Source organism: Cololabis saira, chromosome 21 (genome assembly GCF_033807715.1).
Source record: "Cololabis saira isolate AMF1-May2022 chromosome 21, fColSai1.1, whole genome shotgun sequence".
In the NCBI taxonomy this organism is placed as follows: domain Eukaryota; kingdom Metazoa; phylum Chordata; class Actinopteri; order Beloniformes; family Belonidae; genus Cololabis; species Cololabis saira.
The window spans coordinates 7,034,827-7,049,992 of record NC_084607.1 but is presented as its reverse complement, the minus strand read 5'-3'; the positions used below and the strand labels follow the sequence as shown (position 1 = coordinate 7,049,992).

The 15,166-nt window shown below is 41.7% G+C and overlaps 1 protein-coding gene across 1 annotated transcript; it reads right to left on the bottom strand.

Moving 5' to 3' along the window:
- Nucleotides 1–202: 202 nt before the first annotated feature.
- ube2m (ubiquitin conjugating enzyme E2 M) lies at nucleotides 203–11,163 on the bottom strand. The gene is made up of 6 exons (XM_061712693.1): nucleotides 10,847–11,163; nucleotides 7,809–7,903; nucleotides 3,946–3,984; nucleotides 3,762–3,865; nucleotides 1,163–1,226; nucleotides 203–1,062 (listed from the first exon to the last, which is right to left on the bottom strand). The coding sequence occupies exons 1-6, from the start codon at nucleotides 10,959–10,961 to the stop codon at nucleotides 922–924; spliced, it is 558 nt and encodes a 185-aa protein (XP_061568677.1). The 5' UTR covers nucleotides 10,962–11,163; the 3' UTR covers nucleotides 203–921.
- Nucleotides 11,164–15,166: the final 4,003 nt, after the last annotated feature.

Below are 15,166 nucleotides of genomic sequence, written 5' to 3'. Positions count from 1 at the left end.
TGGCGTGTTTCCCTCGCCGCCGCGTCCCGTTTCCTGTCAGGACGCCACTTTAAGCCCCGCCCACAGCATTAAGCCCCTCCCTCCCCAGCAATCTCAGAGTCCTTGCAGATTCAAAATTGCTCATGTCTTACTTAAAGAAACTTAAGGCATGTTTACCCCCCCCCCCCTCTTAAGCCCCACCCACTCCACTCAAGCCCCTCCCCCCAGCCCCGACTGGAGCACGATAAGCAACATCCAGACATTTCATAACACAAACGCTGCTTCGTCTGGCTCCTCCTCCCCGTCAGCGAAGCCCCGCCCATCCAGACTGAGCCCCGCCCACCGCCGTACGCTTCAAGTTAAAAGCTGCGAAATTTATTCAGGAACATTTTTTTAAGGCTCATCTGCTCTCTCCGATGTACAAACTCCTCCCCCCTCGGTTGCTAGGCAACCATGTCTAAACCCCGCCCCCCGTGAGGCGTAACCCGGGGTAACAGGTTGGAGTTTGCTGCTGGCGAATGAACGGAGGGAGAGGGGAGGGGGGGGCGTGTCCTTCTGATGCGTGGAGCCAATGAGAGGAGGCGTGTCCTGACGAGTGGAGCCAATGAGAGGGAGGGGGCGTGTCCTTCTGATGGGTGGAGCCAATGAGAGGAGGCCTCGTCGGCCATCTTCCCCCTGCAGACTGAGGCGAGCCGTGCGTCGGCGCCCCCCAGTGGCTGAGCGGTTGAGCTCAGCGTCTTGGACATGAAGCCGAGGATCATGGGAGGAGACGCAGAGGGGGGGCGGGGCAGGGGGCGGGGCTTCTTCTTCTTCTTCTTGGTGCAGAAGCATGAGAGCGTCTTTGGCGTGCTGCTCTCTGGCTGCTCCCGCGGGGTGGGGGGGTTTGACGGGGGGGTTGGGGGGGAGCGGGGCGAGGGGGGGTGTCGGGGGGGGCACGGCGAGTTATTTAAGACATCTCTCGAAGTAGGTGGCCCCCACGTAGCCCCCCCGCAGCGAGCGGTGGACGTTCTGCTCAAACAGCCGCCGGTTGGTCTGCAGGACTTCAGCCGCCTCCTTGTTGAGGGGATCCTCGGGGTTCGGCTCCTGGGGGGGGAGGTCAGAGGTCAGGGGGGACCAGAGACACACACACACCCATATACACTCACATACTCACTAACTCACACATACACTCACACACACTCACCAGAAACAGATACTGAAGGCCGTAGATGATGGAGTTTATCGTCAGAACCGGTTTCCAGTCCTCTCTGAGGACCACAAACACATATCAGAGCCAGAACCAGAACTGGCTTCCAGTCCTCTCTGACCTAACGCAGGTTTGTACCAATGACTTTATTTTCTTAATTTACAGAAATACGTCGTTAATTTCACCCGACCAACCCGACCGGACTGACCCGAAAGGCTCGGTTCTCTCAGACCGTTGGATTTTAATCCAGCGTAGCGGCAAGTCCGTCAGAACCAAAGTGGTTAGTCTTTAAAAGGTTTTTCATTTTATTTATTTGCACAGTGATAACACAATCATTTTTTTTTTTTAATCATACAAGGACAAATAATTTGTGCAGGAGAGGAAAAGAAGCCCGAAGGGCTTATAAAAAATCCTCCCCTCAATACAAAATCACCAAAACAAATCAGTCAATAGCAAAAGAATAGAAAGGAAAAGAAAAGGTAAAAGAAACAAAGAAAAATACAATAAGTACACAAACAAAAATATCCATGAAATGGAAATTTCATTTCAGTAAGAATAGCCTGTTAATTTTGTCTAAATAAAAGATACCCCACCAAGCTGGTCCTAAACATTTTTAAGGATGACGCTAACTTAAGAGATCTATGTAAACACTTCCAGAGTTGAGGGCCATGGAATTTGATAAAGGATTGGTGACTGCAGGTACGACAAAGAGGTAAATGAAAGTTCTTCCCATCTCTAACTGAATAAGAATGAATATCTGATGATAACAGAAAAAAATTATGAAAAGTGCCTGGAATGTCTTGTTTGAAATGAATTAACTTAAACATAAACAGGCATGTTTGAAACTTGTTAATAGAGAAAATTGATAATAATTTAAATTTGCTAAATAAGGGTGCAGAAGGTGCTTGATGAGAAGAATATGAGATCATTCTCAAGAATCTTTTCTGAATTAAAAATAATTGGTTAAGGTACGAAGAATAAGAAGCGCCCCAAACAATGTTGCAATACGTCAAGTATGGATAAATTAGACTATAATATGATATCATAATTATTTTAAAACACCGGACTATTAATCACACTTTTACAGACCCTAATAGAAGACTGTTAATTAAACCTTATTTCAGAAGCTGCTGATCCTCCGTGGCGCGGATAATTAGTGCGACTAATTGCGGGTGACGTCATTGGACGGCTGACCTGTCAGTCAAACTCTCTCTCCAGGGAGCAGCGGTTGGGCGATCAAGTCTCTTTCTTTCTCTTTCTTTAACGGTAAACTTCACCTGCGTGAAGCTGCCCCCCCCACCCCGCGCAAAACTCAGTGAAAATATTCTCAATCGTTACTGCTGGTTTGTGCAGAAATAAATTTTGTTTGTGCTGCTTTAGTTTTTAAGATATCACATTATATTTCAAAAGATCATTCTAAGTTCACGCAGCCCCCCGACTTCGTCCAAAATTAACCAAAATGGTCTAGTTTGTTTGTGCTGCGTTAGTGCTGGTTTGTGCAGAAAGACATTTCGTTTGTGCTGCTTTAGTTTTCAAGATACAGGACTGTCTCAGAAAATTAGAATATTGTGATTTTCTGTAATGCAATTACAAAAACAAAAATAAAAATGTCATACATTCTGGATTCATTACAAATCAACTGAAATATTGCAAGCCTTTTATTATTTTAATATTGCTGATCATGGCTTACAGCTTAAGAAAACTCAAATATCCTATCTAAAAAAATTAGAATATTCTGGGAATCTTAATCTTAAACTGATTTATGGTTCCGCGTTACACCAACGCGTACCCTACAGCGTCGATTTTACGCGAAACCATAAATCAGCCTTTATTCACCGCACTATCCGCCTGTGCGCTCCTGAAAGAAACTCCTAAAATAACTCCTAAAAGAGTAAAGAGACAAGTAAAAGATGGGTGAGTACTTGTAATCTTCCAACGTTTGTACTTTCTAAACAGAAAACAAGCTTGATATTGTGATATTTAAATTTTCTTCCTGCCGCCCTTGTTGAAAGCCGGTTGAAAACGCTGTAGGAAACGGTCACGGATGAGGAACGGCTGATCCAGTTAGTTGAAATGAGAAGTTATCTCTATGATAACTCCTCATTTCACTACAAAAACCTCAATAAAGGGGCAGAAAGAAATATTATCTTATTAATATTATATTATTATTATATATAATCTTATTATTATATCTTCTTATCTTATTAGAGCTCCCTGGCGATCTCCCTCCAGCCAGCTGCCACTTTATTGAGGTTCTTGTATTGAAATGACTGTTTCCTACAGCGCTTTCAATGCGAGAGACAGGAAGAAAATAGAAACCGGGCGACCGACAAAAGTTCAGCTCAAAACGGCGCGCCGCATCACGCTGTGTCGCGCTGCGTCGCTCGCAGCCAGTTAGGACAGTCCAATAGAAAATAAAGCAATGAAATTGTTTTTGTCGCTGACGCTCGCTCGCATGCAGTTAGAACACGGTGTAAACCAGCACTAACGCAGAACAAACGATTGAGAATATTTTCACTGATTTTTGCGTGGGGTGGGGGGCCAGCTTCACGCAGGAGTAAACTTTCACCCACTCTCCACCCAGTCCACCACTCACCTCAGGATGTTTAGGCAGACGTTTCCCTCCAGGTCGATGTTGGGGTGATACACCATGGTCTCACACTTTACTTTGGGGGGGTCGTGGGGGTATCCCTGTCCTACCTGCAACACACACACACGACCCGTGACTGACCTCCACACCTGTTGGCTCCGCCCACTGGCCACCCAGACGGGGTTCTCACCTTAAAGCTGAAGACGAACTTTCCTCCTTTGTAGAAACCCTGCGGAAAAACACAAGACAGGTGTTATCCTCCACCCACACCTGGCCGCCGGACCGGCAACACCTGGCCGCCGGACCGGCAACACCTGGCCTCAGAGCAGCAGTATGGTCGCCGGACCGGCAACACATGGCCGCCGGACCGGCAACACCTGGCCGCCGGACCGGCAACACCTGGCCGCCGGACCGGCAACACCTGGCCGTCGGACGGGAAACATCTGGCCTCCGGACCGGCAACACCTGGCCTCAGAGCAGCAACACCTGGCCGTCGGACCGGCAACTAGGGCTGAACGATTAATTGCATTTGCGATAATATCGCGATGTGATAAAACGAGATTTTCTAACTGCAAAGGCTGCGATTTGACCAGTCACGTGATCTGATCACGTGATGTGTGAGTGAGCAGAGCGGGAAGAGCAGAGCCGGCAGGGGAAAAAAGTCAACAGTGCCGCGTAACCTAAATCTACCATGGCCTCAGCGTAGGGCTCGGCCAGGTGGGGCTTTATAAATGTATTAAATATATGAGCGCGGAGACGGCGCGGCGAGGAGCTGCGCGCGGCGATGAGCACGAGCCGGGTGCACGCCGGCGGACAGTGGAGTCGCACTGTGAAGGCTGATTTATGGTTCCGCGTTAAATCGACGCAGAGCTACGCCGTAGTACGCGTGTCGCTGCGTACCCTACGGCGTAGGTCTGCGTCGATTTAACGTGGAACCATAAATCAGCCTTGAGCCAAACCTGCAGCTCATCAGCTCATCAGGAGGAGAGGATAAACAGCGGGCCTGCGAGTTGTTCATTGCTGGTTCGTTTTGTTAACTCTGTGCTTTGTTAGTTAGTTTACTGGTGGTTTTTTTCTCCCTGTGATTTTTGATTTATTTGTGAAGAAGTTCTGAGTTCCCTGTGAGGAAGGTTTTTTTGTTCCCTGTGTGAGTTTTTCTGTGTTTTTCTATTAAACTACGCCTCGTTTTGGCTAAAGTTTAACCCGGTTTGGTGTCTTGCGATTGGGTTCAGAAAGAACAACCAATAACACTTGTGTGTGTAGACGTGTTAAAGAGGTAAAGCCACAGATTTGTTTTCTTTATTGTTGTAATCTGTGCTTTAAATAAATCTGACATTGTTTATTATAAAACAGACTGATTTATTGCTTGTGTATTTGAAAAATACATGAGAACAGGACCTTGAAAAAATAATCGCATATTCAATCGCAATATTGAGGAAAAAAATCTAAATTAGATTATTTTCAAAAATCGCTCAGCCCTACCGGCAACACCTGGCCGCCGGACCGGCAACACCTGGCCGCCGGACCGGCAACACCTGGCCGCCGGACCGGCAACACCTGGCCGCCGGACCGGCAACACCTGGCCGCCGGACCGGCAACACCTGGCCTCAGAGCAGCAACACCTGCCCGTCGGACCAGCAAAACCTGGCCGCCGGACCGGCAACACCTGGCCTCAGAGCAGCAACACCTGCCCGTCGGACCAGCAAAACCTGGCCGCCGGACCGGCAACACCTGGCCGTCGGACCGGAAACACCTGGCCGTATAAATATAAATATAATTGTGGTCATTAAACACCTTAAACAACAACAACAACCAGGAAGTAGGGCTGCAACTAACGACTATTTTAATAGTCGACTAGTCACAGACTACTGAAACAATTAGTCGACTAATCGGATAATTAGTCATTTTTTCTTAAATTAAGTATGACGTTGCTTTAATTATGTGGCAAATGCAAATAAAGAAATGGCTACTTCAATGAAAAATAAATATTTTATTCAACATTGCCACTGTTCATACAAAAAGTAACTATCCAAAACCAAGGACAGGTATAGTGATCAGTCAGTATAGACATAAATCCATAAATAAATAAACCTCTGTCCATTATTTTTCATTTTTTAAGGACAGGCTGCCCAGTCTATATACGCTGTATATAAAAAATAAATGATAAAATAAAATGAAACGTCTCGTATTTTTTCTCCATCAAGTGGATGAAATGGGTTCTGGATGGCAGGAGGTTCTCTTGGTTGAACTGGTGCATCATTTATTGAAACCCGTCAGCATCAACCATGGAGAGCCTCATATCACAGATCTGCAGTATTGACTCAGTGAGGGCAGTCGCTACACGTCTGGGTCCATGGTGGCTCTTCTTCGGACTGCATGCATTTAATTTAAAATACTTTTGTCAGGCACAGTCGGGCATAACGTTCAAGCTCTCTTTTAAAGCCAAGATACGCTTAATATCTTACCAAGGCGAGTCCGTTTCGTTCAACTGTCCGACGTGCTTTCTCTTCAAATGCTCGTGCGTTACCGACGTGCTCCCGTGAAAAGCAAGGTCGGCTTTGCAAACCTTGCTAGTCATCTTTTTATTCGCCGTATCCAGGCTAAAATGCTCCCAAACTTTTTAAGTTTTGTTACGCGCAGCTGCTCTACAGAACGCTGTCATTTTTGTTTACCCACTACTGCTCGGCAGAGACGCTATCGTGCATGCGCGACTCTCGGCGGAGATTGTATTGAAGTGAGACGCCTCACTCCGTTGGAAAAACACGTCTGGTGACAATTGTCGACAATGGAATTCATTGTCGACAATTTTGATTATCGATTTTTGTCGACAACTTCGACGAATCGTTGCAGCCCTACCAGGAATTGGACCACAATCAGCCAGAACCGAGTACTGATCCAACACGGCTCTTATTCATGATGGTTCTGGTTGTTTGTAAATGTACTTGTGGCCCGGTTCTGACTGGACCACCACGTCTTCCCTGGGCCAGGCCTTCCGTCCCCGGCCGCGGGTGTCTGAGGTTCCCTGAAGGCAGCACGGACGCTGCTGTCGGTCCTGTGACCGGGTATCCTGGCCCGTCTCACGGCGCCGTTGGGTCCGGGTCGACCCGGATACTAGGGGTGCAACAATATATCGTGCCACGAAATTTAGCGATACAAAAACGTCACGAAACGTGTCGTGGAGGTGATAAACTGTAGCGCGATATTGGGTTATTATTATTAATATATTGTGTTTATTAGTAACATCCTATTGGTGCAGCAGGATCATGTGACGACCGCGCCTCGACCCGCGGACCAAAATCTTACTACGCTCAGAAGAAACTAGTACTGTTTTGTGGTCAGGATCACGGTACTCTTACAGGGTTTTGAGCTCCTGACTTTTACTTATAAGGTGAGCATGAATCAATCTTTTTTATGGTGTAAAGATTGTGTCGTCCCAAAGGTGGGAGGGATGAAACGATAACGGGGTTCCCCTTACGGCCTCAGGCTGGAGCAGGTGAAGCTCTTAGCTCTGGCACAAGATCCATAACAGTCATGTTGCATTTGGAGTTTGGGACTTTTAATAGTTTATTTATTTATTCAATTTTAGTTGTTAAATTTCTGGAAAAGAAAAAAGTCAAGTCATACATGAGAGAAACTATTCAGTTTGTGACAAAATATTCGTACTTGTATGAAACTGAAGATCATAATGCAAACCTGACATTTACTTTTAATTCAGTTTGTGGAAAATGGTTGGCCTGGCTTGCTCTTTAAAACTTAAACAGTTATAAAGCATTACAAACTGTAACAATAGGGCAAATGCACAGCATTGTTTTGTATTTTGTGTCTTTCAAATAAAAGACCGTTTTGTTGGACACTAAAATAACTGGTGCCATGTTTTTGCCATTAAATAGGTTTAAAAGTATAAAAACATTAAAGTTTTCCAGTTAAATGTTCCTCATTCAAGGTTGTTAAAAAAAAAACGGCTATAATATCGTATCGTTATCGTGACCTCAATATCGTGTATCGTACCGATAGTGCGATTAGTGTATCGGTACAGCCCTACTGGATACGCACCTCGTCCGGGGAGATGATGAGTCTGAAGTTGAGCAGGTCGTCGTCATCGGGGAAGTTGATCTCACACGTCTTGGGCAGGTTCAGCTCGTTGATGTCTGCAACACAAACACAGACCGGCGTGAGTGACGCCCGCCGACCCGCCCAGCACCAGCCCAAACCCACACCTGAAGCAAACAAGCCAAGTATTAGGGACAAACTAAGACAAATATTACGAGAATAAAGTCGCAATATTACGAGAATAAAGTCGCAATATTACGAGAATAAAGTCGTAATTTATGAGAACTAACAGAAGAGCTGCCATTTAAAGATGTTTTGTTGTTTCTCAGGAAACAATGAGGAAGATCATAAAGATTTTCCTCTTCCACAAAAGACACAATTTCTTCCAAGTCTGTGTGGTTCCTTCTTCAAAATAGACGCAGTCGTTTGCACAATCGTTTTAAAGTCCTTATACTGATAATAATTCGATTCTGATGTGCCAAAAGATTAAGTATTTCCTTATTTGTGAAACCGATACCGAAATATAACTTCACAAGATGCTCGATATTCCTCATTTTAACACAGGGAGAAGAAGCTGTTCCTGTTAAGAGTTCTCATAAATTACCACATTATTCTCGTAATATTACGACTTTATTCTCGTAACATTGCGACTTTATTCTCGTAACATTGCGACTTTATACTCGTAATATTACGACTTTATTCTATTACGACTTTATTCTCGTAATATTATGACTTTATTCTCGTAATTTCCAAATTTTTTTTTGTCTTAGTTTGGCCCTAATACTCCGTCGTAATTTTCCAATTCTAAATCGATTTCTCATATTAATTCCTAAAAATTGATTTGTATGTCTAAAGATCGATTTTTTTTCATCATTAATTTACAACTTTTGGTATATTCTTGGTTTATGCCCCAAAAAAGGAATGTTTTGTTGGACACTAAAATAACTGGTGCCATGTTTTTGCCATTAAATATGTTTAAAAGTATAAAAACATTAAAGTTTTCAGTTATAATTGCATAAATTGTCTATATTTCATTACTTTATATACTGTCTTGGGGTTACATTTGCATAAAATGCTAAAAAACTAATTCTAGTGGGTGCTAGTGTGGGTGCTAGTGGGTGCTAGTGTGGGTGCTAGTGTGGGTGCTAGTGTGGGTGCTAGTGGATGCTAGTGTAGATGCTCGTGGGTGCTAGTAGATGCTAATAGGTGCCGGTGGAAAAGCAACATTAGAGCAGCTTTTCCTAAAAGTTGAAAAGATGTTTTAAAAGATGTTCTGTATTAAAAGTCGTTTGTTTTTGTAAAGGCAACTTTTTTTATTGCACGTTAAAGCAGTTTTACGGAAAAGAATGTATTAATATGGACTTTGTAACGATATATAGAGTAATTCTGAAGTTTAAGGCTGCGTCCGAAATCGCATACTTCCACCCTAATGAGAAGCAAAATGAGTATGCAAGATTTTTTAGTGCGTCCGAAACATTAGAACGTACTCACTATCGCTATCCACACTCATTCTGGAGAAATGTATTAGTGTGGATTGGTGGACACTAGCCGAGCAGAAACTTCCCACAATGCAGCGGCGTTTAGTTGCTAAGTGATACGTATATGTCATAAGTATAATATTAAGCATAATAATATTATTACATAAGATTAATATTAATACATTCGTATATAATAATATTATATAATGTAACCTTTTTTGGGCCAGAATAAACAGGAAATAGCGGCTGTATAGAAACTGCTGCTGTTACCATGGTAACAGCTGCTACTGCTGCTGTGACAGGTTACCATGGTAACAACCCCCCCTCCCAACGGCAAAAAGTGACGTGTGCGCTCTGAATAGTACGTCCGAATTAATGCAGACTACTGATATTTACTCAAAAGTGTGCCGAACTTAAGTATACTTTTTAGTACGGGATTTCGGACGCACTGATATTTTTTAACTGGAAGAAAAAGTTAATTGAGCACTTTATTTTGTTTTATATGTAAAGTTATTTGTTTTGCCTCCAGTTCAACCATTGAGGGAAAGTTTATAATAATATGTTTCCTAAATAAATATGTTAATTTCTATTAAAGTAGTAATTATTTTAATTCATTAACATTAAAAACACATTTTATTTGGTGGAAAAATTAGAGTAAAAGGTTAAAAAAAAACATTTTAAACAAAAACAACAGAATTTGGGGAAAAAATTAACAGAACCAGAACCGTCTAGACCAGAACCAGAACCGGGTCTAGACGGTTCTGGTTCTGGTCTAGAAGGTTCTGGTTCTGGTCTAGAAGGTTCTGGTCCAGAAGGTTCTGGTTCTGGTCTGGAAGGTTCTGGTTCTGGTCCAGAAGGTTCTGGTTCTGGTCTAGAAGGTTCTGGTCTAGAAGGTTCTGGTCTAGAAGGTTCTGGTCTAGAAGGTTCTGGTCTGAAAGGTTCTGGTTCTGGTCTAGAAGGTTCTGGTTCTGGTCCAGAAGGTTCTGGTTCTGGTCCAGAAGGTTCTGGTTCTGGTCCAGAAGGTTCTGGTTCTGGTCCAGAAGATTCTGGTTCTGGTCTAGAAGGTTCTGGTTCTGGTCCAGAAGGTTCTGGTTCTGGTCCAGAAGGTTCTGGTTCTGGTCCAGAAGGTTCTGGTTCTGGTCTAGAAGGTTCTGGTTCTGGTCTAGAAGGTTCTGGTTCTGGTCTAGAAGGTTCTGGTTCTGGTCCAGAAGGTTCTGGTTCTGGTCTAGAAGGTTCTGGTTCTGGTCCAGAAGGTTCTGGTTCTGGTCTAGAAGGTTCTGGTTCTGGTCTAGAAGGTTCTGGTTCAGAAGGTTCTGGTTCAGAAGGTTCTGGTTCTGGTACCGGTACCTCCCCCAGAACCCTGTTCTCCTCAGAACCTCGTGTTCTGGACCAGGTTCTGTCTCCCTAACGGAACCGACCCGGTCCCGGTCCAGTCCTGGCTCGGTTCTGGTTCTGTTTTGTAGCTGCTGTTAGCCGTTAGCAGCTAGCGGCTAACAGCAGCTGGTTCGGTTCCGCCCCGGTCCAGTCCGGGTCCCGGTCCCCGGGCTCGGTTCGGTCCAGTACCTTTCTGTATCCGGAGCTGGGCCGCGCTGGCCTTCTTGCCCCCGGTTCCGGCTCGGTTCGCCCCGGCAGACTCCTCGTCCTTCTTCTGCTGCTTCAGCGAGAACAGCTTGATCATCTTCTCAGCGGGGCCGCGGGGCGGGTCCGGGGCGGGTTCTGGTTCTGGTCGGGGTCCGGGTCGGGGTCGGGGTTCGGGTTCGGGTTCGGTTCGGGTCGGGTTCGGGCGGTCCAACAGCACCGGGAGGTGACGGAGCCGGTCTGAGCAGCGCTAGCCTGTTAGCCTAGCCTGTTAGCCGGGGCGGGGCGAGGGGGCGGGGCCACGTGGCTGGCCACGCCCCCGAGGAGCGGAGCGGAGCATGCTGGGAAATCTGAGACCACGTGGTGGTGACGTCACATGTTTGTCAACCAAACCTTTTCTACTAGAATTAAATTCTCTCATTTGATATACAACATAAATCGCTTCCCTGACGCCCCGGTCTGACCTCACCCCTCATTGCAATACATAAACTACCAATTCTAACTCTAATAATCATTCCTGGCATTATCATGATGTATTGTTTCATAGTGTATTATTATATTAAGTTATCTCATGGTTGTGGATGTTAAACTATAGTATTATTATATTGTTATATATAATAGTATGGTGATATCATTTGGTTATATGTTATAATATTTTATAAAAATTATGTTATATTAGGATATTACTATATTATTATGCTATATTTATGCTATATTTCAGGGGGGCAGATCCGATGTCAGGATTGGGGGGGACACCAACGTTTTTTAATTTTTTAATTTTAAATTTTTTGCCAATATGCAAATCATACCATACCATAAATTGGTAAAGGCTCGCCAAAAAATACTGCACAGGGAAGCATTTATTGTGCTTACCTTTCTTGTTTATGTTTATTTCTTGTTTATTTGTCCTAAACAGCTCGACTCGAGCCCTTCAAAAATTTTAAAAATATTAATTCTGACTAAAAAAAAAAAAATGTACTGCGTAGCAATACTTTCAATCTGTACACCTCAAAACGCACCGTGGATGTATTATTTCTGTCTGAAAGTCTGAAAATACATTTGTTCAATTTTGAATAATTTAGGGTATTTTTATTGGGGGGACAATTCATGTTTTTCATAAATTGGGGGGGACATGTCCCCCCCGTCCCCCCTGGGATCTGCACCCATGCTATATTTATTATATCGTGCTACACCACTCTATATGATAATTATTTATTTGTTTAACTTATTTACTCTCGAATTAATATTGTCCATTTATGTATCTACTTTCATTACCTTATTTACACACACACACACACACACACACACACACACACACACACACACACACACACACACACACACACACACACACACACACACACACACACACACACACACACACACACACACACACACACACACACACTGATGTCGTCTTTTGTCGTTGCTTGCACTGTATGTTAATGAATAAATAAATTAAAAAAAAAACGATATACAACATAAATTGACAACATAAAAATAGTCCAGTATTTTAAATGGCACTGAAAAGGTATAGGCTGAAGCCAAGGCTTATTATGCCTACCCTTTTATGAACCTCGACTCAGGAGGTTTTATACAAAACAACATTTGGATTCAAACATTGAAAAAGAATGGATATATTGGACAAGTAACAGAGGTATCTAGACAAGAAGCAAAGACAAAAAAACAAAGACAAAAACAAAACAAAAAACATACTATAAATTGCAAGTTAGAGTTAGCTCAGCTCATTAAATCTCTTTATTTGATAAACAACCAAAAAAAGCAATATATTTTTAATCAACTATGAAAAGTTTTTCTCTGCATCCTCTAACTAACCTTTTTTTTTAAATGTATTTAACCTTTATTTAACTACAGAAGAGTATCAGGGCCAGGCGGGAGAAAAATAATATTTTAGAGGAGAAAGATTTTTTTTTTCATGGTGCACTTCGAGAAAAAAGTCGAAATGTTGAAGTACAATTTTGAGGCAAAAGTCGAATTTTCTTGAATAAAGTTGAAATGTTGAGAAAAAGGGCGAAATCTTGACTTTATCCACGAAATTTCCACTTTATTTATCGAAATTGTATTTCAAAATTATTCTCGTCATTTCAACTTTTTTCTCAACATTTCGACTTTTTTCTCAAAGTGCATAATGAAAAAAAAATCTTCTGTAGATAACCTGATAAGGTGGTGGTATGCACAGATTCAATAGCTGTATTGGAAAGTATACAATCAACAACAACTTGCAGAGAAGACTTACTCATAGATATTTACCATAGTTTATTAAGAATACACAGATGTGGCATAGACAGTTCTGTTGAGTACCAGCACATGAGGGAGTAACAGGAATGAGGGTGCTGATAAATCAGCAAAAATGGCATTGCAAAAGGAAATAACTGTACCACTTCCACAAGGGAAAGGAGAAGGTAAAGCAGTAATAAGAAGAAAGGAATGGAAATATGGCAGAAAAGGTGGGAGGAAGATCAGAAAGGACAGGGATATCACAAAATACAAAAGTCTATCATAACAAAGAATTATACAGAAAGGAACAGAAGGGAGGAAATAGTCATAACAAGACTCAGACTGGATCACACAGGATTAAATGGCACTTTGTATGTTATGGGAAGAAGGGACAGTGATAAGTGTGAGAACTGTGGAGTAAAAGAAAACAGTGAACATCTAATGTAATGTAACTAATGTAACAGAAATAGAAAGAGAAAAGGAAAAAGTCAGAGAGGCAGGACATGAGGAATTTGAGGGGGATACTGGTAACAGAGGGAGAGGGGGTTAAAATCAGCAGAAAGGCACTAATTAATTTCTTAAAAGACACTAGGCTGATAAAAAAAGAATTTAAAAAAAGTCTAAATGAAATGATTGTACACACTCTTGTACAGTAGGTGGCGGTATGCACCTTAAAGTTGATTGCAATCCGCCAATAAAATAGAGAAGAGAACTAACAGATAAAAAGTGTAATAACAAGCATATACGCCAGTGTTTTCAAAAAAGAAGGTCAATTCTATTGGGGATCTCACATTGAAGACATAAACTGGAGAAGAGCCTGCAGCTCCTACCACATAAATATTGCATCCCAAACAAAGCAAAAGAAGTCCACTTCAAAATTCTACACAACATACACCCCTGTCAACTGTATCGTATCGTTGCTTTATTTGATAAAAAAAAAGCAATATATTTTTAATCAACTATGAAAAGTTTTTCCCTGTATTCTCTGACTAACCTTTCATTTATAACTGTCTTGACCTTTCCTTATTGTTTTCTATGCATCTGATTCTATTCCTCATACCTGTTTTATTCCCCTGTTTTATTTATTTATGTATTTATTTCATTCTCTATTTATTTATTTACTTACTCATCTTTATTATTATTATTGTTATTATTATTATTATTATTATTATTATTATTATTATTATGATGATGACTGTTACCTTCATTATCTATGTTATGACTTCTTATTGATACCAGATATTTTTATAATTTACTCCATCATTGTATGTGCTGTTCCACACTATTGTAAACCTTGTTGGTGTTTGTATAGCAAGATTTGCTAATAAGGTTTATAAAAAAAAGACCTGCGAGACGAGACGAGTTTAATATTTTTTAATATATTTAAAATTAGGTTTATATCCATTATTTGAATTTCTTTAGGGTATGGCTGGATGTATTATTACATTATTTAATCCATATTTAATTATTACATACGTTTAAGTATTATTTGCAGGTATTTATTTATTATGTTATATTAAAAATAACCGTAATTATATTAAATTATGTATAATTTTTAAATGTTGTTTTATTTCTACAGTTTATTTCAATGTCAGGAAAGCTTTAAAATGAACCACACAAAATACCAATACGTGTATTTGTGTCATTTGAACATTTTGAGTATCTTGTGAACACAGAAAACTACATGTCCCAGAATGCAACGCCGCACTGACCACGTTTGTGACGAAATCCCGCAGAGGTGGGGCTTGCATATCTTTGCGGCCCATATTTTATTTACTACATTTATTTATTTCAAAAAATATACTCAGAATAACAGCTCACAGTCCCGCACGACCTGCACAACAGGCGCCACAAAATTAGGTTTATATTCATTATTTGAATTTCTTTAGGGTATGGCTGGATGTATTATTACAACTGTACAATTAATTGTCTTATTTAATCAAATTTTAATTATACATATGTTTATGTATTATTTGCAGGTATTTATTTATTATATATTTATATATTTTTAAATGTTATTTTATTTCTTCAGTTTATTTCAATGTCAGGAAAGTTTTAAAATGAAAC